Genomic DNA, 24,293 nt, shown 5'->3' with positions numbered 1-24,293 from the left:
CCAATGTACACAAGACTCAATCGAGCATTCCCAGCTATGCTCTGATACCACTCTGTGTGGGGCCCTTAGCTCCTAATCGTTATTACAACACAATCTGATTAGGGTTAATTAATTACAGCGAAAAACGAGTTTAAATTTTCTTTACAATGAGCCCAAAATATTTCTTCTATAATTTGAATACTAAAATAATATTTTATCTCATATCATAAAACTCGCCCACACATAATCAAATCCAATCATATACAAACAACTCATATCCTCGGGACATGCCCCGGTATATAAATACATATATATATATATATATATATATATATATTGAGAACAAATATATATATATATTGAGAACAAAACATAAAACCTCAGCCCAAACTGTGACTCCCTCCAGAAGTACCCTCTCCGACCTCCTGATATCCTGGAGTACCTGCCATTGTCCACACACAAAGACAACAACAGCCCCCTTGGGGGTGAGCAAAGCTCCGTATGGAACAACCATCATATATGCCACAAGTATCTAAAAAATGATATATGGTATGCAATGCATGTATGTCGTGGAGGTATCAGGTCAAATGCCTATCAACTGAGCACATGTCAGAATCAAACGAATCGCTATCAAATCAATGCTCGAACTGGCACACCGGCCTCAATTAGGGATACTCGTATGATAGCGTCGACAAAACGCCATCAAATCCCAAATCTCAATCAATCGTCGGGGCCACAAATGTCTATGTTTTAAGGGTCATGTAATACCAAACATAGCATTGTGTTCACAAACCCCAGAATCCAATCAAATCATATCAGGGTATCCAAGGATCATAGCTCAACGTGCATGTCATGTATCGATGTATGCATCAAACGATGTGTGTTAACAAAACATTTATTTTATACATCGATATTCAAATCACAATGTCATGTATGCCACACAAACTCAACAAATAAGGCATATAGACATGTATTCTCATTCCAATCAATCAAACCAATCCAACATATATCATATAATGCAGATACCTGTCGTATGTTACCCGGTCGCAACATACCTCAATTCTTCGTTCCAGTTGATGTAGCTTGAAGATATCAGTATAATAAGCTATCTACATCAATAACATATTCATTTCAATCAATAACACCATTCAAATTCAATAATATAAGTTCCAAATATCTTTTGAAATTTTGAAAATTCATATCAAATCAAAATCATAACATAATTCAATTCCGACTTTGAATATGAGTTTCTTGTCGGTTATTCTACCACATACGGGAATCTCGACTTCAAATACATGCTATTCCAACACTTTCATATTTAGAGCTGCTGAAACTAGAAGAAATTTACCTCAAAAGGAAGCTCTCGACGCGAAGATTCCGAATCTATAATTTGTTTCGCGTTTGGACAACGTTTCGAAGTCGACTCGGACGAAAAAAATCGATTTTCCTTTCTTTCCCTCGAAGTTTGCTGAAAAGGAATGTATAAGAAATGAATCAAAAGACTCATTCTTATCTCCACCGCACTCGCGTTCAGGCGGTAGAATTCTCGCGCCCGAGCGTGAGACATTCTGTCCCCGAGTTTACTTACACCGCGCTCGAGCGGTCACAAACTACCGCTCGGGCGCGGAATGTTCTGTCCAAGCACGTTCTTATTCTATATTGGCGCTCGATCGGTCATTTTCTACCGCTCGGGCACCACACGTTCTGTCCAAATTATTGGGTCTTGTATTATATTGGCGTCCTGCTTCTCCACTCGAGTTCTAACAACTACAATTCTGTTAATTAATCAATATCTAGTACGATATTTCATTATTAACACTTATTTTCTCATTTTCCATTGTCATGAAATACCTCATATACATAATCACATGACAATTTCATAAATTATCGATAATCAACATAGGATTTACGATAATACGATACACGGTCCTTACACACTGTCTGCGGGTAGCGATCAACATGCAACCACGGTTGATGGAAGGCAAGAAAAAATTAAACTCTTTTAATTTTTACTTTCTCGGTTTGATATAAATTTGAATCATATTCAAAATGAAGGATTTTAATTTTAAAATTGTCTCATCATTTTAATTTAAAAATCGCGTGCCACGAGTTTGTATGTTTACCGGATCCATGCAACTATATTATCTAATAATATACATACATGCATACTACTATATATCGCATATATCTTAATATGACATTCAACAATAAATAAGGATGATCGATCGTCAACACTATTAGATCCATGTGAGCCATACATGGATCCAGGTCCAAAACCTAGGTGAATGCAAGGATGCAAATGCAACTATTACAAGTGCTTCCAATATTTTATATGTCTTCATCTCGTTCATCGGGCCCACCATATTTCAGTCTTGATCTCTCACTATTTCTAATAATTACATTTAAATAGCCATGGCACATAAGGGATACATCTCATGGGGGTGGGAACGGGCCATAAACCAGGCCCACTTTAATAATATCAAATATTAAAAAACAAATAAAACAGTAAAATATCCTAACATACACCTAACACATTGGTCAAGGCTCTCGATAATCCTTCATGCATTTAATATCAAATATTAACATCAATTTAATTAAACAATTTAATTAATTGATAAATCATATATCTAATAATTTTATCACTAACCACCACAATTATTAAAGAATTTAATAAATTAAATAAACTACTTTATTTAATTTCCAATTAAATCAATAATAATTGATTTCTTGTAAAACTCATTTTACCATAAATAATTAAAAAACATATTCTAATTATTTATTTTACAAGAAAATTTTTAATTTTCCAAAAATCAATTTTCCAAAATAAAAATTGAACCAATTTTCAAAAATATCAATTTTACCCAAAAATTTGAAAAATCAGAAAATTGCACCATAGACCCAAACAATTCAAGCCCATCATACAGCACGCTTCCCGAGACACTCTCGGACAGCTGCCCGCCTGCTGCCCGAACGTTTCGGGCAGTGGCAGCAGCGTGCGGCGGCGCGCGCATCGGCGCAGCGCGCCCGCTCGCCATGCGCAGCGCTCGCCATGCGCGCGCTGCGTGCGGACGCTCCGCACGCCGCGCGGCAGCCCGCCGTGCGCGTGCTGCGTGCGGACGTTCCGCACGCTGTGCGCACGCGGCCGCGTGCTGCGCCTGTCGCCTGTGCGCAGCGGTCTGCCCGGAACAGTTCCGGGCAGATCTGAAAAATAAATTTTTTTTTCTGGAAAAATAAAATTTTAATGGTGCTATAATTTTAAAAATTTTCTTGTGAGGTTAGAAATAAATTATTCAATATCAAACCATACGATTTAGAAAAAACCTTGGCTCTGATACCACTGTTGGATCTCGGTTTTCTACATGCCCAAACACAGCGGAAGTTTAAAAATTTTAGATCTTGACATTCAAGATGTATTTTGCTTTGGGCGCTCGTATGATTTTAACGAAAACATTCATAGGGCGTTAGAATTTTACCTTTGGTGAACAATTTCACTTGATTCCAACTAATCCGGATATAGGCAGATCTAGCTCTTGATGAATCCCTACGAACGATCTTCAAGGACTCCTTTCTTCTAATCAGGTCCAGACTAGATCGCTAGATCCTCTTCCAAATTGCACTAGAAAATATGGAAGAGATTTTACGTAGGAGAAAATTATTTGAGAGACGGCTCAAAAATTCTTTCTCAAGAGAGGTGGCCGATTTTTCTTTCCTTGGAGGAGTGGTTTTTCGAAAATGGTGATCGGAAAATTGCCGACCGTAATATGTTCAACGATTACTTTGCCGATAACCCAAGATATAACAAAGCAATGTTCCGACGGAGATTTCGAATGTCTCGAAATCTTTTTCTTATGATATTTACTTCACACAAAGAAGTGATAGTGTGGGGCGTCTCGGGCTATCGACTATTCAAAAAACAACTGCAGCTTTGCGAATTTTAGTTTATGCATTACCCGCGGATGCTACGGATGAATATATCAAAATTGGAGAGGAGAGTCCACTGCAATTCAATGCATGCAACGCTTTTGTCGAGTCGTGGTGGAAGTTTTGGCTGAGCGATACTTGAGATCTCCTACTGCCAATGATGTTGCCAGGTTACTTTATATTGGTAAACAACGCAGATTCCCTGGAATGTTGGGAAGTCTTGATTGCATGCATTGGAAGTGAAAAAATTGTCCAACGGCTTGGGCGGGTCAATATGCAGGTCGTAGTGGTTCTCCAACAATAATTTTAGTAGCAGTAGCTGACTACGACCTTTGGATATGGCATGCATATTTTGGTATGCCCGGATCCAATAATGACATAAATGTTTTGGGATCGTCCAATCTATTTTCCAACATCGCACAAGGCATTGCCCCTCGAGCTCATTATACAATTGGATGAAAAGAATATGATACATGATATTACTTGGCTGATGGTATTTATCTTAAATGGTCAACTATTGTACAATCTATCCACGATCCACACGGTCCAAAAAAGAAATATTTTGCAATGAAACAAGAGTCCTGTAGAAAAGACGTGGAGCGTGCATTTGGTGTTATACAATCTCGATTTGCGATTGTGGCATCTCCAGCACGTGCTTGGAAGAAACATCATTTACATGAGATAATGAGAGCATGTATTATAATGCACAATATGATTATCTAAGATGAACGTGACCTTAGCGCACCCATTGAAGATATGAGAGAAGCACCAACTCCGGATGTAGAAATGGTTGTCGATGAGAATATCAGATTTCAAGAATTTCTCGCTCGATATAAAAGGATAAAAGACAAAGATGCTCACTATGCACTACGAAATGCTTTAATTGATCATTTGTTGGAGGAATATATTTGTTCAGATGTTTGAATTTGAATTCATAATAAGTTCTAAAAATAAATTATATGTATTAAAATTATGTCAATTTTAATAATAAAGCATTTGTATCAATTCGTATTATAAATATTAGAGTTAATATATATAAGAATCAAATAAATAAATTTAACTATTAATAATAATAAAATTATAATTATAATACTAATATTAACATTAATTATAATTATATTGTTAAATTTATAAATAAATAGTAAGCAAAAAGAATATTATAGGAATATAGTTTTTAGGGTAAGATTTGAAGTAAATGGATTGAAGAGGAATGTTATATTTAGTGCAGAAACTGCACTATTTTGATGCAGAAACTGTACCAAAATAGATTTATGCTCTGCACTATTTTGATGCAGAAACTGTACCAAAATAAATTTATGAGTTGGAGATGACCCAAGATACTCAATAAAAACATCCCATTCTTCATTCCGCACAATTTCTTGCTCATATACGTAACAGAAAAAAAATTAATTCTCCGCGAAATGAATCGGTTACAGTTCTACGCAAAATCATGTCTTTTACCATATTCAAAACTAGCCATATTAAACCAAAGATTCAAACTCTTAGACACAAGCCCTTTGTTCCATGCGTAATCTGTTTTCTCTACCTATTTTCCTATATTCATATCCTACCACAATTCACACTTCAATAAACTACCCAATAAATTTCGATACAAGATTCGTTTTTTCAAACCCATTTTTCTTTCTTACCTTGTAATACTCATCGAAACATAGGTTCTATGAGGCAAAAGGCTCCCAAGGATTTTATCTCTTTTGGCATCATCTAATGTGCCAGTAGTAGAACCATCGGACTTGGGGCGCTTCCAAACATTTTCTCTGCTTTGGTGGAAGTGCTTTCTCTGGGTGCGCGACCTACTCTTTCTTCTCTTTTATGAAATTTTCTTTTATTATTATTTTTTCTGCTTCTTTTATGGCTGCCACGTACTACTGCTTCGGCAAGGGAGGTTTTAAGATTTGTTTTTAGGATTTATGGGCCAAATTCTCATGAACAGAAGCCCATTTCTAAGTCTTATCGGGTGAGTTAAGCCCAATTGAGAGAGTTTATAAATTAATTTCAAATTAGATTCGATACGTATAACAATGTCACGTATCATATTCAATTTTTAATTCCAAGCCACGTATGGTATCAGAGCCATGGAATTAATTTAATATATGATTTAGCAATTTTATTCAATGAATATATTTAATATGAAAGAAACTGTTCAAAACCGTTTAAACGAAGAATATGATTTACAAGAGAATTTAGATCTATTAAATAAATGGACTATTCCTAAAATAGAATCTAAAATGATTTATAAATTAAAAATATTTGAAATAATTAGTTTCAAACAAGTACTTAAAACTACCTAATCAACCGTACCTCTTCATAATGAGGAAATGTTTATTAGATTATTAAATAATAAAGATATTTTACCTTTAAGAAAAAATTATAAATTTATTCATATAAAATTAATTCAAATAGCTTTTAGACCTTTAAATTTAGAAGGTTTACCAGAAATATTTATAGCATCTTTAAGATATGGTAGGAATTTAAATTGTAAACAATCCTTTATGAAAATAATACAATCAAGTCTAGCTCATGGTTCAGTATATTTTGATGTTTATCCCAATTTATCGTTAACTTTAACAGATATAAATATATTAGATTCTTTAACATTAAATATTAAAACACATGGTTATAATTATACTCCTGGAACATAAGTAATATGTATATGTTATCGTATTTATTATAAACCACTATTTACACTAAATCACATGTGTAAAAAAATAGATAAAATAATTAAATAATACTATTCTTATAAAAAAAATATTTTTAATAGATCTAATATCACAACACGTAGATCTATAAAATGGGAAGAAATTGAATTTTCGGCGAACTGGATAATTGAACAAAATGTTCCTAAAAATCCTATCATAAATAAGGATTTACAACAAGTCATACAAACTAATGAAGGATATGCTCAAATACAATTTAATAATGAACAAAGAAGATTGTTACCATCTTCTGTCTATGCTAGATCTAGATCTAGTCATTCTTTTATTCCACATTTAGATTATATGGTGGATATTGCACAAACTTCAAGAGCCTCTACTTCTCAAATTAGAGAAAATATAGAGTCTTCTGTAAAAGATACAGTAGAAGAGTTAATTATAAATCAAAATAATATTGTTCATCAAGGTAATTTTCAAAAAATTAGAGAAACTGATACAGTTTCAGATATGAATTTTAGTATTTAATGGATATAAAACAAAAAATTGATTTTACTAAAGGATCTTGTGCTAGAGCAAAGATCAATACAGAATTTTATCAACCCAAATGAAAATATTTCAGAGATTGATATTTTCAAAGTTTCTCCGAAAAAGAATTTGAATATATTGTTACATAATTCTATAAATATTGTGAAAACCAAAACGAATTAATACATTTTGTTCTTTGGTTTTTTAAAACATTTATTATAGATTATATTTCTATTCCTGAAAGAAATTACAAACTTTCTTTTGGACAGATTCAAAGATCTGTTTATCCTCCTCAACAATATTTTATTATAGAAAAAAATAATAAAGTTTTACTTTTTTCCTAAATTATTTAATAATGATATGTTACAAATAACTGTTAAACATATTAATCATATAATTATACAAATTTATATCTTACAATAATAGGAGAATAAATTGTTTCTCTCAAAGATCAAGTTTATAAAACTAATTTAGCTATCAATAAAATTAAATCAGATGTTCATATACAAACTGCAAAAGAAAATAATATTATTTCTATTGCATCTTCTTATGTAAAATTATTGTTATTAATTATTCCTATGTTTCTCATAATCATACTGATAAATAGTAATAATAATAATTATTATATAATCAGTAATATGTTAAAATAATAGCAATTTATATTTCAAATACATCTTCAGATGATCCACTTGATATTTCCTGCATACATACATACATCTCTACCATGAATCTAATGCACAGTGGTGCTCGATCTATTAGTGCATAACAATTATGTGAAGATATTTTAAAATTTCAAAATTTTAATTGAAGTTATTCCATTCGATAACATAATAAATCATTGAACCCCTAGCAACTCTCTTGTTTTTGTGTAGTATTATAATTTTGCATTTTATTTCAAAGAATTTCATGCGTCAAACTTGTTCTTTTTTGTTTTTGTTTTGTTTTTATCGCATAACAAATAAATGCTATATAGTGGAAATTCGGAAAACTGGTCGAAGAAATACGAATAGAATTTTTATCTGCTATCATAATCTCTTTTTCGAATTTCAACCAGAGCGGAGAACCAGATTAGGAAGTCAGAAGTGAGACTAGGAAGAGTAGATAGTTTCACATACACAGTTCAAATACCCTGGTAGGAAATGATTGCTTAAGGATTTACATGGCGAACAAAGAGATGATTGTCCTCCCTTACGTTTTCTCATGACATTTGCCCGTATGCACATATAAAATAAGTTCGAAATCTCAATTTCAAAAAACCCAAATTCATAAATAGTTTGAAATATCCATACGTAACAAAACTCATCAAATGAACCCAGTTGAAATGACCACAAAATTAAAAAATTCTGACAGAAAGCTATAGAAATGTAACGGGATTCCACATCAACAAAACAAAATACCAATTGCAGAGTGCATAGGCATTTTAATGAACCAAAGCACCAAAATCACCTCATCTTAAAGAACACACCCCTTACAACCAGCAGAGAGTGCATTCTTGCAATGGGTCGTACTTAAGATACAACTGACGGCTTTGAAGCTGCAGAAAGTCTAGACCTCTTCTTTGCCAAGCTCTCGCTGCGCCTTTCCCTCTGTTCCTTCAATCGAGTAGCAAGAAGCTTCTGGTATTCAGCCGCCTCCGACTTGGCCTTAGCGATTCTCTTCTTCTTGTCAGCAATTCTAGCCCTCTTCCTCTGCAATGTCAAGGGAGTAACCAGCCTCTGAATCTTGGGAGCTTTGCTCACTTTCTTACCTGTGGTCAGATTGAACTTCGTATCAACCGTTTTTTCAGAACCAAGATTCATCATCCCTAAAAAGTTTTAGTGGAGATACTCACCAGCTTTGTTGGTGAATGTTCGTCGATATGTGTTCACATACTTTCTAACATCATCTTCCTTGGAGAGATTAAAGAGTTTGCGGATCTTTGAAGCCCTCTTCGGACCTCTCATCCTAGGCTTCTCAACATCTGTCAATCCAGGCAGATCATTATCACCCTTTTTTACAATCACCAAGTTCAGAACAGAGAGATCAGGGCTGACAATGCACCCACGCACAGACTTCCTTCTGCGCTCTCCATCTCTCCTACCATAACCTCGGAAACATGGGGTACCTGTTCAGTCACATATCCAATTTTTAGATATAATTTTTTTAAACCCTACTTAGAAAAGGGGTCAGAAGAAAATTATCACCTCTATGCAGCAAGAGTCGCACGCGACCTGGTGTCAGCACACCCTGCTTCATTGGGAAACCTTGCTTGTCACAACCCCCCATAATCTTAAATACATACCCCTTGAACTCCTGAAACATCAATAGTCAATAGACATGTCAAACAACCATCATCACTTGAAAAATGCATAATCATGGCAGAAATATAAATTTTAACTTAAAATAAATATCATACCTCACCAAGGGCATCGCCACTGACCTCCTGAGAGATCCTCTTGTCCCAGAAAACCCGACTGCAATTTATATACATAGGATCAATTTTACTCAAGATTAAGGGCTGAATCAAAAGAAAAAAAATTACTTCCTATATAGGCATATTGATAAGTGCCCATCAAACTTGATGCAAAAACCAATAATAAAAGGAAAATGAGTGACACAAAGACTAAAGTAAAAATACACCTAACAAAACAATATCAAGCTCAAGGGAAATGCATTGCTGGGTGCGGGCGAATATCTCAAATTGCCAGAACTCAATAATTACTTTTCTTGTCGAATATCATTGTCGTTAAATATATTACTTTTTTTCAATACAAGATACGTGCAACGAAAAGAAAACAGAAAATAGCACTTACGTACAAACCAAAGCTTAATAAATCAAATATTACAGCACCACCATGCAATTCAATTACTCAAAGACATCAACTTTGAAGCTATGTACAACTAAATTCTTCAAGGAATAAACAATAAAAAGACAAACCGAACAAAATAAATAATTAGATGTACTTCCATCACTAAACACCGTGTCATGCCCCAGTATAATAAATTTTCGAACAAAAACCATGAAAGGGGAAGCGCAATTTTTAAAAAATTCGCATAGAAGCTTCCAGAGATCCAAACCCAATAAATGAGTTATCGAAGCATCAGTAATAACTGTCAAGATTATCCATAGTGAAACGAAAATTTAGGACATACAGCTTCGTGTCATCGTCGATCTCCAGCTTCTTCTGGCATCCTGTGGTCGGATTTGCGATGTTGAACTGCAAGATACAAACCAAACGTTATACGAAACTCCATTTGAATAAACGTGCACAATCACATACATATGGTGTACGAGGGAGATACTGAAACCTTCATCTTCAACGGAACGGAGAGAATGCGGCGAGGATGTCTACAGAGTTTTCAAATGCTCGGCCGTTGCTAGGGTTTTGTGATGACCTAGACGCATTAAGGAGCGCAAAAATGGGCTTACAGGGTATCTCGGCCCAAATGTTTGTATTCCGCGGACCGAAGATCAAAATTGAATACCCTAGTTTTTGGGAAAGTTAAGTCGCTTACATGTTCCTATAATTAATCACACTTTAGCATTGGTCCTTTAAATTTTATATTTTGGCTATTTTACTCTGATTTTTATTGAAGTGTCTAATTTAGATTTTAAATTGTTGACTAGGTTGAAAAATCCGACAACAAATTCGGGATTTTCAATTTGGTAAGAGATAATCATAGTAGAATGCTACCTATAATTTCACTACATCAAACCAAAATTATAAATTATAATTGTAAAAAAATACAAACTCAAAAAAACAGGATGACAGACTCAAAAATAGGACAAAATCCCCAAATTTGTTGTCATATGATCGGACTTTACAACATAATAAGGAATTTTTGACTAACATTGGACACTTGAGTAAAATAAGACCAAAATAGCTAAAATTTAAAATTGAAAAGAAAAATACCCAAGTTTGACTAGTTACTTATTTCTCTGAATTGGAGCAAACGACCTATCTAAAACTTCAGGGGTAAAATTTTATTAATATCATACGTCGTGTATGTAATTGGAATAATTTATTAGAAGTCAATTAATAAAATTGTGATGACACAAAAATACGCTTGGCATCAAATGATATATAAAGAAATGATAATTTCGTAGCTATTATTATTTTATTAAATTCAACATCACTATTATTATTATTATTATTATTATTATTATACTTTTGGGAAGAGAGGAAAGAAAAATGTAATCCTAAAATCGTAAAAAATGACGATAAAATGGGAAATTACAAATGTTGTTTAAAGAGAGGATACGATCAGGCGTCCCCGACGTTGCTAGCTGACCGTACCGACTTGGAGCATCGTTTCAATTTCTTCAACGACACTCGTCATTTCCTATTATCCGCTCGATTCGCAGTTTCAATCTTTCTGGAAAATTGGTACGCAAAATGTGGGTGTTCTATATGATCTCGCTGCCACTAACCCTAGGAATGGTCGTTTTGACTTTAAAATACTTCGCCGGTCCAGACGTGCGGCAATATGTTTATCTCACTGTGGGTTACACCTGGTTTTGCTCGATTTCGATCATTATCCTCGTACCTGCTGACATTTGGACGGTAATTTGTAATTTATTTCTTCACTTTCAATGTTTTGTAGCTGAATTGTTTGAATTTTAGATTGTTGCATTTGCACAAGGTTCTGTTTTTTATGTTTTGGATTTGCTTCGGACGATCTGATTTGTGATCAGCTAACGTCACCGTTTGATCGTTTTTTGAAGTCATCCCTATTCTCCTTTTTCTTTTCTTCTTTCAATATTTTTTGTTGATCTATAGCCATTGATTTAGTAGAGGGTTAGCCTTTTGGAATACGACTAACAGTTTAGTCTGATAATTGGCTTTTGAATATGGGTGCTACGGAAATATCAAACATGTGAAAAGTTTTTTCAGTGAGCAGGTTGTCAATAATTCTTCTTTTATGGTTTTCCATTTTCCCATACTATTGGATTTTGATCTATCAAGCTCTTAAGCATGACTTAGAAGACGGTGTTACTTTGTTTGTGAATTTATATTTATTCACTGTCTCAATCTTGTCTAGCCAACTTCTGGAATTGTTGAGATAGATGTTAACTCTCTTCATTTGGACTCTTGACCTGCATTTGGAAACTACCGACTACCGAGGGATAACGATCTATGCAAGAAATATTGAAAAAGCTTTAGAGAATTCATAACCTTACACCATTACTCATTTCTCCCAATATTGAAGTATTTCTCAAATGGTCAAGAACCTGTGTGTGTACATATTTAAAACAACAAAACATACTGACCTTTTACATTTGTTGAAAATTTTCACTGCAGTAGTTCAATCTACATTTTTTTTGTTCCTGGATTGTACTTGGTAACATCGTTGGTTTTTGAAAAAATTCAATTTTATTTTTATCTCCGGTTGGTTACTTGGTTTTAGCCTTGTAAGTAATGAAAACGAGAGAAAATATGTTCTCTATTTTATTGTTCTATCTATTGAATGCAACGTAAGTCTCCTTTTAAAGAGAAGAAAAAAGACACAATCAATATGAGAAATGGAAAAGATGGCAATAAGAAGATCAAGATCATCAACTGGTTTTGACTCAAGAGATATCAAGATTACGTGGTGAAGTTGGATCATTGGATGTCTCATCTTGAATTTCTTGATTCAACCTCTGAGTAGATGTTTGGTCATGCTTTTGGACAGGGTCTTCTTGTGTTTTTGTCAGATGCTGCTTTGAGTAGATAAGGCCTGTAAACTTTTTTGCAGCTATTTCTGTTTCATTCGTGATCTGCGAGGTTGGCACAACATAAAGTTCAATTTAAAAATCAGAGCTGTGTGGATGGTTTCCATCTTGACCAAGGTGTTCCCCCTGAAGATGGGAATCCGTATAATAGGAGGATCCTTCAAAAAAATTAACATGGACACAAAATATTTTTTGGAGAGAGGGTCGAAGCATTTGTACTCTTTCTGATTGTTGAGTTACCCCCACAAAGATACATTTTCGTGCATGGGGTTCCAAGTTGGAACGTAACGATCAGTATCATGAACAGAGGTCACACTCCCAAAGACTTTTAAAGGATATCCATCATGAGTCTGGACTTGGGAAAGTACAATGTGAAAACTTGAGAGATGTCTGAAAATTCAAAATGCGAGTGGGAATCCAATTAATTAAAAAAGTGGAAGTCAGAAGTGCATCTCCCCAAAGATAGTTATGGACTTTAGTAGTAAATAATAAAGCCCGAACAATAACAAGAAGATTTTTGTTTTTTTCTATAAGTCATTCCATTTTGCTGAGGAGTGTGAGTGCAAGAACTTCGTTGAATAATCTATTTGTCAGCAAAAAATTTCTCAGACACATTATTGAAGTATTATTTCCCACTGTCGCTGAGAAAAATTTTAATGGACATGTGAAATTGATTTTGACTCATTTGATAAATGTTGGTGAAAATAGTGGCAACATCACTTTTATCTTTTAAACAAAATACCCAAGTAAGACAAGTTTGGTCATCGATTAATGAGATGAACCACCGTTTGTTAGAGATAGCGGGTACTCTCGCAGGACCCCAGACATCGCTATGAATTAAAGTGAAGGGTTGGGACGGTTTGTAAGGTCGGGATGGGAAGACAACACGGTGATGTTTATCAAAGCTTTGATACATGAAGAACTGCAAGATACAAACCAAACTGAGTACCGGTCATGATCAGCCTGCACATTGAGAATATGTTGAGAAAAATCATGAAGAACTGGTCATATGATCGGTGCGTGATTCTGGGAGCTACTAGAATCGGTGAAAGAGTCAAGTGAAGGGTGAGCTCAAGTCCTCACATAAGTTCTCCATGCTTCTAGCCCTAGGACAAAGCTTTGATACATATGTGCCCCATATTTCCTCATTGCATATTTTTTGCTCATGCACACTTCATAGTCTTTTCTGTTAAATATTATACCTAATTTATGGTTCCTCCGATTTATAGTCTGCTGGAAATTTTTTGGCAATATAAATATGCGAGTTTGAATAAACTTAATGTCTTTCTTGCCATGCAGACAATAATTGGTCATCAAAATGGCGGCATCTCTTTCTTTTGGAGTTGGTCATACTGGAGTACATTTTTGCTCACATGGTATGCTGTTGTTTAGGATTTTATGCTCATTAATTATTACTTAGAATCATGGGCTTATGTCAGAACCCCATTCTCTCTATCCTTTTCTTTTATTCTTTTTATACCTTGATGGTCTACGGAGTTTTTTATATGATCGTGCATTTGTCTTATTTGGTTTGAGCTGAGAGTCCACTTTTCTGTTAATAAGTATTTATGGTCTTCAAAGCATCTTGTGGCATCTGGCATCGTACTTTAAATTGTTTTTGTTTTAGGAATTTAATATCCAAACCCTTGGTGTGCACTGTGCTATTTAATTGTTTTTGTTCAAACCCTTGGTGTGCAGCTGTCCTATTTTATTATTTTTTTAACTTCTTAGTATGCTTGACACGCCGTAATGAACTTCAATTCCTTGAGGACTATTCGAAGGAAAAAAGAAAAATGATGGGTGATAGGGAGGGAGAGTGGAGGAATGCTCACTACTACTCAGAATGTGTACTGACTCTGTTTTGTTGGTGATTGCTAGTGAACATTAATATTACATTCCAGGGGTTTTATTATTTTTAACTACATGGAGATGCTCATTATACTTATTTGATGGAATCATCATATGCTCGAAATATTTATTTATTATGTTTTCACCTTTCTGAGCAGGCTTGCTGTGCCCCTCATACAGGGTTATGAAGATGCTGGAGACTTTACAGTGATGGAAAGATTGAAGACTAGCATACGTGTAAACTTAGTTTTCTATTTAATTGTGGGCTCCTTTGGTTTTTTGGGACTTATTCTCCTCTTTACCATGGACGCAAAATGGTTTGTTTCTTCTTCTCATAAAATAGTTTATTTTCATTACTTGTCTGCTTCTTCTGTTATGAATAGCTCTCTTTGTATTCTTAGCATGTTTTGGATCTGTTGATGCCTGATGGAAGATAACACTTTCTTCATGGAACATATGTAATTTGGAAGTGTTTAGTAGTTTCTGTCTTGGGTGTTCCATTGTGCTGCTAGGAAACATATTTTTGGCTTCCACTGAACTAGTGTTTGATATAAGTGCTTATTATGACAATGAAGTAGATTAATTGATTTCCTCAAACTTGATTTGCAAATATCTATTTCTTTATTGCTAGCATCTTTGACAGGCATAAACCAAAACAAGGTATATTGGGTTTTGCAATGGGATGCTCAAATACATTTGGACTTGTTACTGGTGCATTCCTTCTTGGATTTGGTTTGAGTGAGATTCCAAAAAGTCTTTGGAGAAATGCTGACTGGCCATTCGTCAAAAGATTCTATCACACAAGATTGCTAAAATGGCTTTGAAACTTGATGATGCTCACCAAGATTTGTCAAATGCTATTGTGGTTAGTATTTGATTAAGCATATGCTTCTAAATTGATATACAAGGTTTGTTTTGTAGACACCACCATGTTTCTTGGGCTCTGTCCTGAACATAATTAAAGTACTTGGAATATGTGCACAAGTACTGTGTGAAATTTCCAAGTCTTCCTCAACCTTCAAACCAGATTTTTTTTATTCAATTAATAATCAATAAACTCACTTACCTGTTTGCTAAGATGAAGTTGCGCTGGAATGATTTAGTTGGACTTTTACTTTTTTATATGTTATTTGCTGCTCTGCATTATTAGTTCAAGGCATGGTGAAGCATCTATCTTAAGTGTCTAGTATGTTTCTTTTATTTGGAACATAAGTATGAAAATAGCTTGTAGAAGACATTAACACAATAATAATAGAAACTTCTCATGCATAGCTTGTAAAAAACCTATCAGTCTTCGCCAATTATATGCATGAGCAAGCTTGTACATTAAATTAAGGAAGAGAAAAGAAAAGATAAAAGTTGCAAGGTTGGTTATTCTAGGGATGGGATGGGGTTGGATCGGGTAGGGACCCATCCCGTAACTCTCGTACCCAATCCCCGTCCCGATAAACATTTGGGGTCTTTTTTTTCTCCCGATCCCGTTCCCGAAAAGTGTGTTCGGGTCTGAATGTTCGGGATCCCGTAGGGTGGGGATATTATATCCCGAAAAAAAAATATTAAATCCCTTAAAAGCTACAATTCAATATCCAAATAATTAAATATAAGAAAATAACGCTGTAACTCAACAAAATGGCAAGTACACTTGTGCTGATCAAGGCAGCATATTTATTTCATCAATCAGGAACTGAAATGAATAGCTAAGGGATAATGCCTTCATAGTCATTGTTGAATTTAAATTCAACTATTTTTATTTGATCAAAAGTAGATTGGCTTAAATTCAAAGTAAACATAAACTGAAATATAGTGACAATGAGTAATCAGAAAGCGATAAAAACATTACATTGATGCCAAAATAAAATTGAAACATGGTGACATTAAAGTTTAAACTGAAACCTTCTAAGTAAACATTAAACTGAAACACAGTGACATAGGAACTGAAAAAATTCTTTGTTAATCCAAGCAAATCCAAAATAAAAGTTAACATATCAAGCCAATATCTCATTAAACCACCACATTAACCAGCATTCTTCTACCATGAGGTCTTTGGAGTTTAGACTTGAGGATGATGCGTTACTTTGTTGTGTGCATGAGGGTACCTACAAACAACAAATATCATATAAGCATTATCTATAACAAGATTAAAATTTAAAATGAAAAACTAAAGCAAGATTTACCCAACTAAAGAGTAGCTAGAAATGCAATAATTTCGAAAAACTATAAATATATACCAAACACCAACTCACCCAACTCCAACTTACTGAGCCACATTCCTCTCCATGAACATCAATAACTAAAATAAATAGATGCACTTATGTTAAAAAGATCCTCATTTTGTAAAATTTAATTTATGTTTTCATGCATAAAAGAATGATAGACAAACATTCAAGTACTCAAAAAAATTACTAAACAAGTTAAATATTGACTTACTTGTGACTATTTCTTCGCAATCCTTATAGAAGTTGAGTCCATCTTATGTCGGCTTTTTGTATAACTTAATTTCTTCACCTCTAAGCCAGTCACTAGTACACACTAGTGCTTCCACCATTTTGGGATGCAATGATGCCCTAAATGGATCCATGACCCTCCTCCCAAGGTTAAAAGCATTCTCGCTAGCAACTGTAGAAGAAGGGATTGAAAAAATATCCTCGTCAATCTTAGAAAAGACTGGAAATGTTGTATTCCCTTTCCACCACTCCAAAATATCGAAGTTTGAGCTCCTCCCAAGGCTAAAAGCATTCTCGCTAGCACCGTGGACAGGTTCGCAGAAGAGAGGTTGGAGAGATGGAGGTCGGCGTTCCGTGCACTGTGGTGGCGTCGACGTGACTAGTTGTGTAGGAAGGTAGATAAGGGAAGATGGTGGTGCCGAGAAGATTGAAGGTGTTTGTTGAGGATGGAGGCGGCAGAGAAGAGATGTGAAGGAAAGGGGAAACAAATAGGTTTAGATAAAAGAAACGTAAATATATTTAAAAAAATAATTTTTTTTTTAAAATTAAACATCATCAGAAGATGTTTTCTTATAATGCCTGATCACGCCTTATCAAGATACATCTTCTGCGTGTAGGGCCAAAATAATTCAAAACGACAGTTCGAAATTGAAAATGTCAATTATAAATTTATAATAATAATATAAAATTTTAATAATATTATTTCGGGTCGGGGCGGGAATCCCGTCGGGAGAGATCATATGCCCGACCCTTCTCCCGAAATTAATCGGGACAGGAAAAATCCCAAACAATCGGGTCGGGAAAAAGCTGGTCGGGTATTTTTCGGGGCGGGAATGGGACATGATTCAAGTTGGGTCGGGAATTTCGGGTTTTTTGCCACCCCTAGTTAATTCTTATGAATCATATACAACTAACCGAAGGATGATTAATGTTTATGAATGATAGGGACATGTTCCATGGAATAATATTTACTTGATAGCCGGTGTACCCTCCCACAGCCATGAATCACCTTTACTAGTGGCTTAGTAGCCTTCGTTTAAGTAGTCTCATGCATGGCCCATGATAATATATAGGGTTTTAGATTTTTGTTGTGTTGGAAGTTAAACAACTGTTTCGTGGAAGTTGAGATAATTTTTTCTTGCGAGCAACATAATTCAAAATTTCATTATCTAGAATGCTTATGCTTGGTGCAAACAGTTCATTATTTGCTAGAATTAAGGAGCATGATATGTTTACCCAAATATTTGCCCCGTGATCAGTTTGGTCAAATAAAATGTAGCTGAGAGTTTGTACTGCCACACTCGCGTGGCTGTTATCTTCCATATCAAAGAGCGCATGGTCGGTTATCTCAAAATTATGTTATTTGATCTCTTTATCTTTTAAAATATACTCATTGTTTTGACTATGTATAAAGAAAGTTAAAGACATTTCCCTATGCATTTAGCTCATGTAGTATTTTTTTTTTTGCTAATTTTATTAACTTTTCAGTCTTTCTTAATTTCCTTCTCTATTGGATTTTCGCAGGCCGCTCAGGCAACATCAAAACAGATGTCTAAGCGTGATCCATTGAGACCTCATATGGATGTCATTGACGACATGTTAGTGAAAATGGTACTTTGTTTCTTGCGGTGTAATTATTCCACATGATTATATTTTGTATATTGTATGAAGTTGATTATAATTTATATATTGCATGAAGTTTCAATTTTTTTTATCTATGTCCCAGTTCTAAGAAGATCCTTCCTTCAAGCCACAAGGTGGTCATTTGGGAGAGAATGATATGGATTATGACACTGATGAGAAATCAATGGCAACTCTAAGGCGTCACCTGCGGGGAGCTCGAGAGGAGTATTATCGATGCAAAAGGTATATTTATTGTGTGAAAAAATATTTGAAGGTCTTGAGTGAATTTATTGCATCCTATAATTTTATGTTTCTCTGCTTGTGTCATATCATCTGTCTGTCTTCGTACACTCAAATCCCTATAATTGCCATTATGATATCTGCGTACCATTTCTTGTAGTGGTGTTGATATTTCAAAATCTTTGGCTCGGTTTTTACTGGTTCGTAGTCCTCTTCACTTTGTTGATCTTGTCTGTATACCTTAGCTTTCTACATGGCTTTCCTTTCACCTGCATCAATGCCTCATGGATCATTGTGATGCATATGGTGACTCTTTCATAATTGTAATTTGGATTATATTCCTTGAAGCTTTAGCATTTAACTAATAACTTGCTAACTTATCTAGGGTTTTTTTTACTTTCTTGTTTTGTAGTGAGTACCTGACGTATGTCATGGAGGTGCTTGAGTTAGAAGATACAATTAAGAATTATGAACGGTGCAACATTACTGGATGGTTTGCATCTTACCTTCCTACTCTTAGATCTACCAGAATTTAACTCATCAACCACAATTTGCATTTGAATTACAATACAGCGTGTATGAATTTTCCTTTATTTGTACCTGAAATTTAAGGTTTCCAATTTTGCTAGTGATATTTCAAAGAAGAGTCTAAACTATCTAATTTTATAATAATTCGTGAAAGGTAGAAAACAGTAACTAAGTGTCATAAAGATGGAGTGCTTGATTTGATAATATATAAATTAATTGTATTTCATGCTTACCAGTCATTATATCTGACTTGATTGTATTTAAAGCTCATATTCAGTCTATGATATTGGCCAGATAATCACATTTTAAGGCACTATTGGTGACTTAAGAGGAAAATCTGAGCTCTTATTTATGATACAGGAAATTTGTGTCAAGCTTTAGATCTGAAAGAAGTGGTAAATTAGGCTCTTTCTTCGATATGACAGGTATACATTGCTCCGATAACCACATATATTTGAATAAGAATACTGATAATTTTAAAATGCTTCATCCATTTGGCCAAAAACAAAATCTATGGTTCATAGTGTGCAAGTTTTGACCTCACATTGACTCTAAAGATTTAATCTGAATATGAGGGAAAGCATTAAACTGTACTTTATTTAAACTTCAATTTTATTGTACTTGGTGAACTTATAAACATATAATCCTTTTCTTGGATTTTTTTTGCTAATTTATTGTTCAGAACATATCGAATCTATTTAAAGAACATCGAATCCTCCTGTCTACCAGAATTATCCAGCCTAATCATAGGCTCCACATAGTTGATGATTGTCTTTGTCTTTCTCCTCAGAGTTTGTATGGCGGTGTATCTTGCGGAAGCATCTGAAAAAGGTCTTTGCTATTATTCTTGGTTGCATGTCAGCTGCTATACTCCTGGCTGAGGCCACTATGTTGACTAGTGGAGTTGATTTATCTTTATTTTCGGTCCTCATAAAATCCGTACAAAATGAAGAGTTTCTGGTGCAGGTATAGCCGTATGGATCATGACATCTTTAACAAAGTTATCTTGACAATTGGGTTGTGATCTCAGTAAAGAGTGTCTCTTAACAGTATTTGTTGAAATTTTGGAACTGTTCATTTTGCAAAGTTGTCTTGGTCTCTGCTGAATACAGATTATGAACATCTGGATACCTTTTTAACAGTGCCTTAAATTTTATGATTTGAAAAATATTTGTCATTTTATTTTCTGCATTTAACCTTTCTATATTGTGCTAGCATCAGATAGTTCATTTGATGATCAATTTTTATCTTTCTATGGAATGAATGACGCTGGCTCGACCCAAAGTGGAAAAAGAAAGATGTGAAAAAAATCCTTGTAAAGAGCCACAGACACATGGTGTATGTGATGTGGGACTGCATGTGGAACCCCTTTTCTTGCAAAGCTGTCCGTAGAGCAGTAATAACCAAGGATTTTGCGAGAATTAGCCAGTGTGGGAAAAATTGATGAAATTAGACTCATCAGAGATTGTTCCTTAAGAGGTGCTTTGTGATAATTATGGCTATCTGATTTTCCTGTCGGATTATGATTCTCCTTTGTAGGTCTTAGTCTTTAGCTTCTGCTATGCTCCCTAACACGTGTTTTCATTGTGTAAGCATTTGTTTTATTTTTACCCTTCTAGATTGTACCTTATGACCCTTTATTCTGAGTTAGCATTTTTGTCTGAAGTAACTGTTGCTGCTTCATTTTATTTGTCTTTTTTGCATGCTAGATATGTTTTGTTTTGCACTATTTTCCTTGTCTCATTGCTGGCACAGTTTGTCTGTTTTTTCCTTTTCTGTTGACTTGCACTAAATATCAGTCTCTATGATTTTTGGAGAGTTTTTATGTGTTACATTGATTTTTATGTCAAATGTCTTCTTCTGTTATTTTAACAGGTCTGTGCCTTTGTCCCTCTGATGTATATGTGTGTTTGCAAGTACTATTCATTGTTCAAAGTCGGAATGCTAATGTTTTATTCGCTGACACCAAAACAAACAAGCTCGGTCAGCTTGCTGATGATTTGCTCGTAAGGTTTTTATTGTTGTTTCAAATCATAATTTGGATAGTCATAAATATTCTATCAGCTAACAAGTTCTTAATTTGACTGCCAGGATGGTTGCACGTTATGCGCCTCCAATTTCATATAATTTTCTTAATCTAATTAATTTTGACAAATCAGAGAAGACTATATTTGAGAAGGTGAGCTTTGTTAGTATTGGTAATCCATTAATGCGATGATAACTAATTTTGCTACAAGGTTCGGTTTTATTATTTATGCATTCTTGTTTTATTGCTTCATACATATTTTTCTGCTGACTGCTTTTTATTTATATTAACATATTCATCTCAAAATAACTATCTCCCTATGCAATCTAAAATTCTAGTCGTTCAGCACATTTGCTTTTGTGATATGTGTTTGTATGGGATCTTCTACATCATTTCCTACTCCAACCCTTGCTATGCCCGGTCTCTTGTTGCTAGGTGCCCAGTTAATTTTGATTATGTGTTTTATTTAATTTAAAAATTCTAATGAACCAGACACGTGGCACCAGGAGAATGAACGTTGTAGGTAATGTAGGAAATGGCCCAAAAGATTGGAATTTATTTTTGTTTCTCGTCTTTATAACATTCAAGATATACTTTACCTTACATGGAAATATGGTACGGTACACAATAATGCTGGTTAAAAGAAAATTTTAGTTTATGTGATTTGAGATGAAATATGGTTGCAGCACATGGGAAAGATCGATGAAGCATTGCCCTTTTTTGGGGAAGGATTTAACAAAATTTGTCCCCTTATCATGGTTATCTATTCCATCCTCGTGGCAAGCAACTTTTTTGACAGGATCATTAGTTTCTTTTGTAACTGGAAGATTGTTAAACTTCACACGGAAGCAGATGATATCGCTGGTTTTGATCCTTCTGGGTTGCTTATACTACAGAGAGGTAAATAAGTTATCTTAGTTGTCCCATTGCAAATTCAGTTTACACAAAGTTCCAATCATATAAAGTACTGCTCACTCCTCCCTTTCTCGTGTTTTCAGTGATCCAAAGTTAATGAACACAGATGTAAATGAGAGTTGAAATATAAATTGCTTATAACATATCTATCTCTTCGCTCTTTTAAGTGATGGTGGTCTGTTAATGATCCCACATCTCCATAATCTAAGCTAGGGTATTTACGAAACTACCATTTGAATAAGAAAATGAAGCTTCTATGTTGAGGGTGGAGAGTAATATTTTTTGTGATGTTTATGGTGATTTTAGGTGAAGACTGGTATTTCATCATAACTAGGTTGTGTAAATTGACAGAAAGGACCTGGCTGGAACAAGGGCGGAAAGTCGGGGAACATGTTATTCCACTGGCTCGAAATTTCAATGGTGCAAGCACAAATCTAGAGTCTGGCATCAATAACAACGTATGTGATCTTTCCTCCTGCAGATTTCCTTTTGGTTAACTATAAACGTGCTCGTAAGTATCATAGCACCTTACCCCAAATACTTTATACCGCTTGCAAACTTTGGTGGTCATCGTACTTACAGATTCCCTATGACATTTCTTGTTAAGTTGTTATAAGTCTCATCTTGAAGAATTGGTTGTGTATCACAACCCCCGGTTTGTACTCTCTAATTTTTAATAATGATGAGGCAAATCGCGTAGGATAACTCCCTCAAAATGAAGATGACATCCGAATTTAGCGAAGGGGATACCGAGGGAAGTTCATCGAAGCCTTTAAAAGATGACATGCAGAGGTATTCGGGAAGCAAAGAAGTCATAAGCAGTAAATATGCTGCAATAAGAGAACAAAGCAAATCCACATCCAATAATAATACCCCAGTTGAGACAATTGCATCTGCCAAAGTTTCATTGCTTAACGATACATGCTCTCATCCTAGTAACGCCTCTGGTGTTCCATCCGGTTTAGCTTCAAAATGGGCATCTATGAAACAAGGTTTCCAAACATTTAAAGCCAGCATAGAAACAAAAAAGCTAATACCATTATGACAAGTTCAAGAAACCAAACTCTTGTCACGCGCTTCGTCCTCTGAATCCCTTGATGAGATTTTTCAGAGACTGAAACGTCCTACTGACGATAGCGGCCGTTCAAGCGATGATGAGGAAGATGATAATGGTTTCCGAGTTTCAGCTCGGAATAGATAACATTTTATACCCCCCATTTTTGTAGCTATTTCCGATTGTCATACGAGGAATCCTCACCAACAGACCATAAGAATACCCAAAATATGGTCTTTGAATTGTGCTTATACGTATAGAAATGTTGTAATTTTAATAATTAAATATCTATACCAAGTACGCACTTATAATTACCATTATTATATAATATGATTATTAAAAACTCTTGGCGTTCCTAAAAAATCCAGCTCAAGCCTCATATTGGCAGTAAACAAAAGACTAAAATTTGTATGAGACGGTCTTACGGGTCATATTTTGTGAGACATATCTCTTATTTAAGTTATTCATGCAAAAATATTTTTTTTATGTTAAAGAATGTTATTTTTTCTTGTGAATATCGGTAGGGTTGATCCGTTTCACAGATAAAGATTCGTGAGATCGTCTCATAAAAGATTTACTTGTAAAAAAATAATAATTTTGTGAGATATTTTGATAATTAGGCATAGGAGGATTGCAACTGTTAACGAAATTCAAAGGAAGGCTAAACTTATTTAATATTTTAATTTAGGTCGTATCTTTCTATGTCGATATGTTAACAGAGAAACAAGCATATATACATTCGTTCAGACGCTATAGATTTAACTATTTTTTAATCCACCTTCTCTGTCACGTAAAGTAGTGATTAAATTGATGAGGGGCACTG

The 24,293-nt window shown here is 34.6% G+C and overlaps 1 protein-coding gene, 1 long non-coding RNA gene and 1 pseudogene across 2 annotated transcripts; 1 reads left to right on the top strand and 2 right to left on the bottom strand.

Annotated features, from left to right (window-relative positions):
- Positions 1-225: 225 nt before the first annotated feature.
- LOC142505897 (uncharacterized) lies at positions 226-5,761 on the bottom strand. The gene is made up of 3 exons (XR_012804511.1): positions 5,550-5,761; positions 1,035-1,088; positions 226-421 (listed from the first exon to the last, which is right to left on the bottom strand). It is a non-coding gene; the product is annotated as an uncharacterized LOC142505897 (long non-coding RNA).
- Positions 5,762-8,343: 2,582 nt separating this feature from the next.
- On the bottom strand, positions 8,344-10,541 carry LOC142505879 (small ribosomal subunit protein eS6). The gene is made up of 6 exons (XM_075619010.1): positions 10,386-10,541; positions 10,230-10,294; positions 9,493-9,550; positions 9,281-9,389; positions 8,929-9,201; positions 8,344-8,844 (listed from the first exon to the last, which is right to left on the bottom strand). Exons 1-6 carry the CDS (start codon positions 10,389-10,391, stop codon positions 8,606-8,608), a joined length of 750 nt encoding a protein of 249 aa, XP_075475125.1. The 5' UTR covers positions 10,392-10,541; the 3' UTR covers positions 8,344-8,605.
- Positions 10,542-11,302: 761 nt separating this feature from the next.
- On the top strand, positions 11,303-23,784 carry LOC142505402 (uncharacterized; annotated as a pseudogene).
- Positions 23,785-24,293: the final 509 nt, after the last annotated feature.

The sequence above is a fragment of the Primulina tabacum genome, chromosome 10 (assembly GCF_025594145.1).
Source record: "Primulina tabacum isolate GXHZ01 chromosome 10, ASM2559414v2, whole genome shotgun sequence".
NCBI lineage: Eukaryota > Viridiplantae > Streptophyta > Magnoliopsida > Lamiales > Gesneriaceae > Primulina > Primulina tabacum.
The sequence above is the reverse complement of the archived record's forward strand: the minus strand, read 5'-3'. Positions and strand labels throughout refer to the sequence as shown.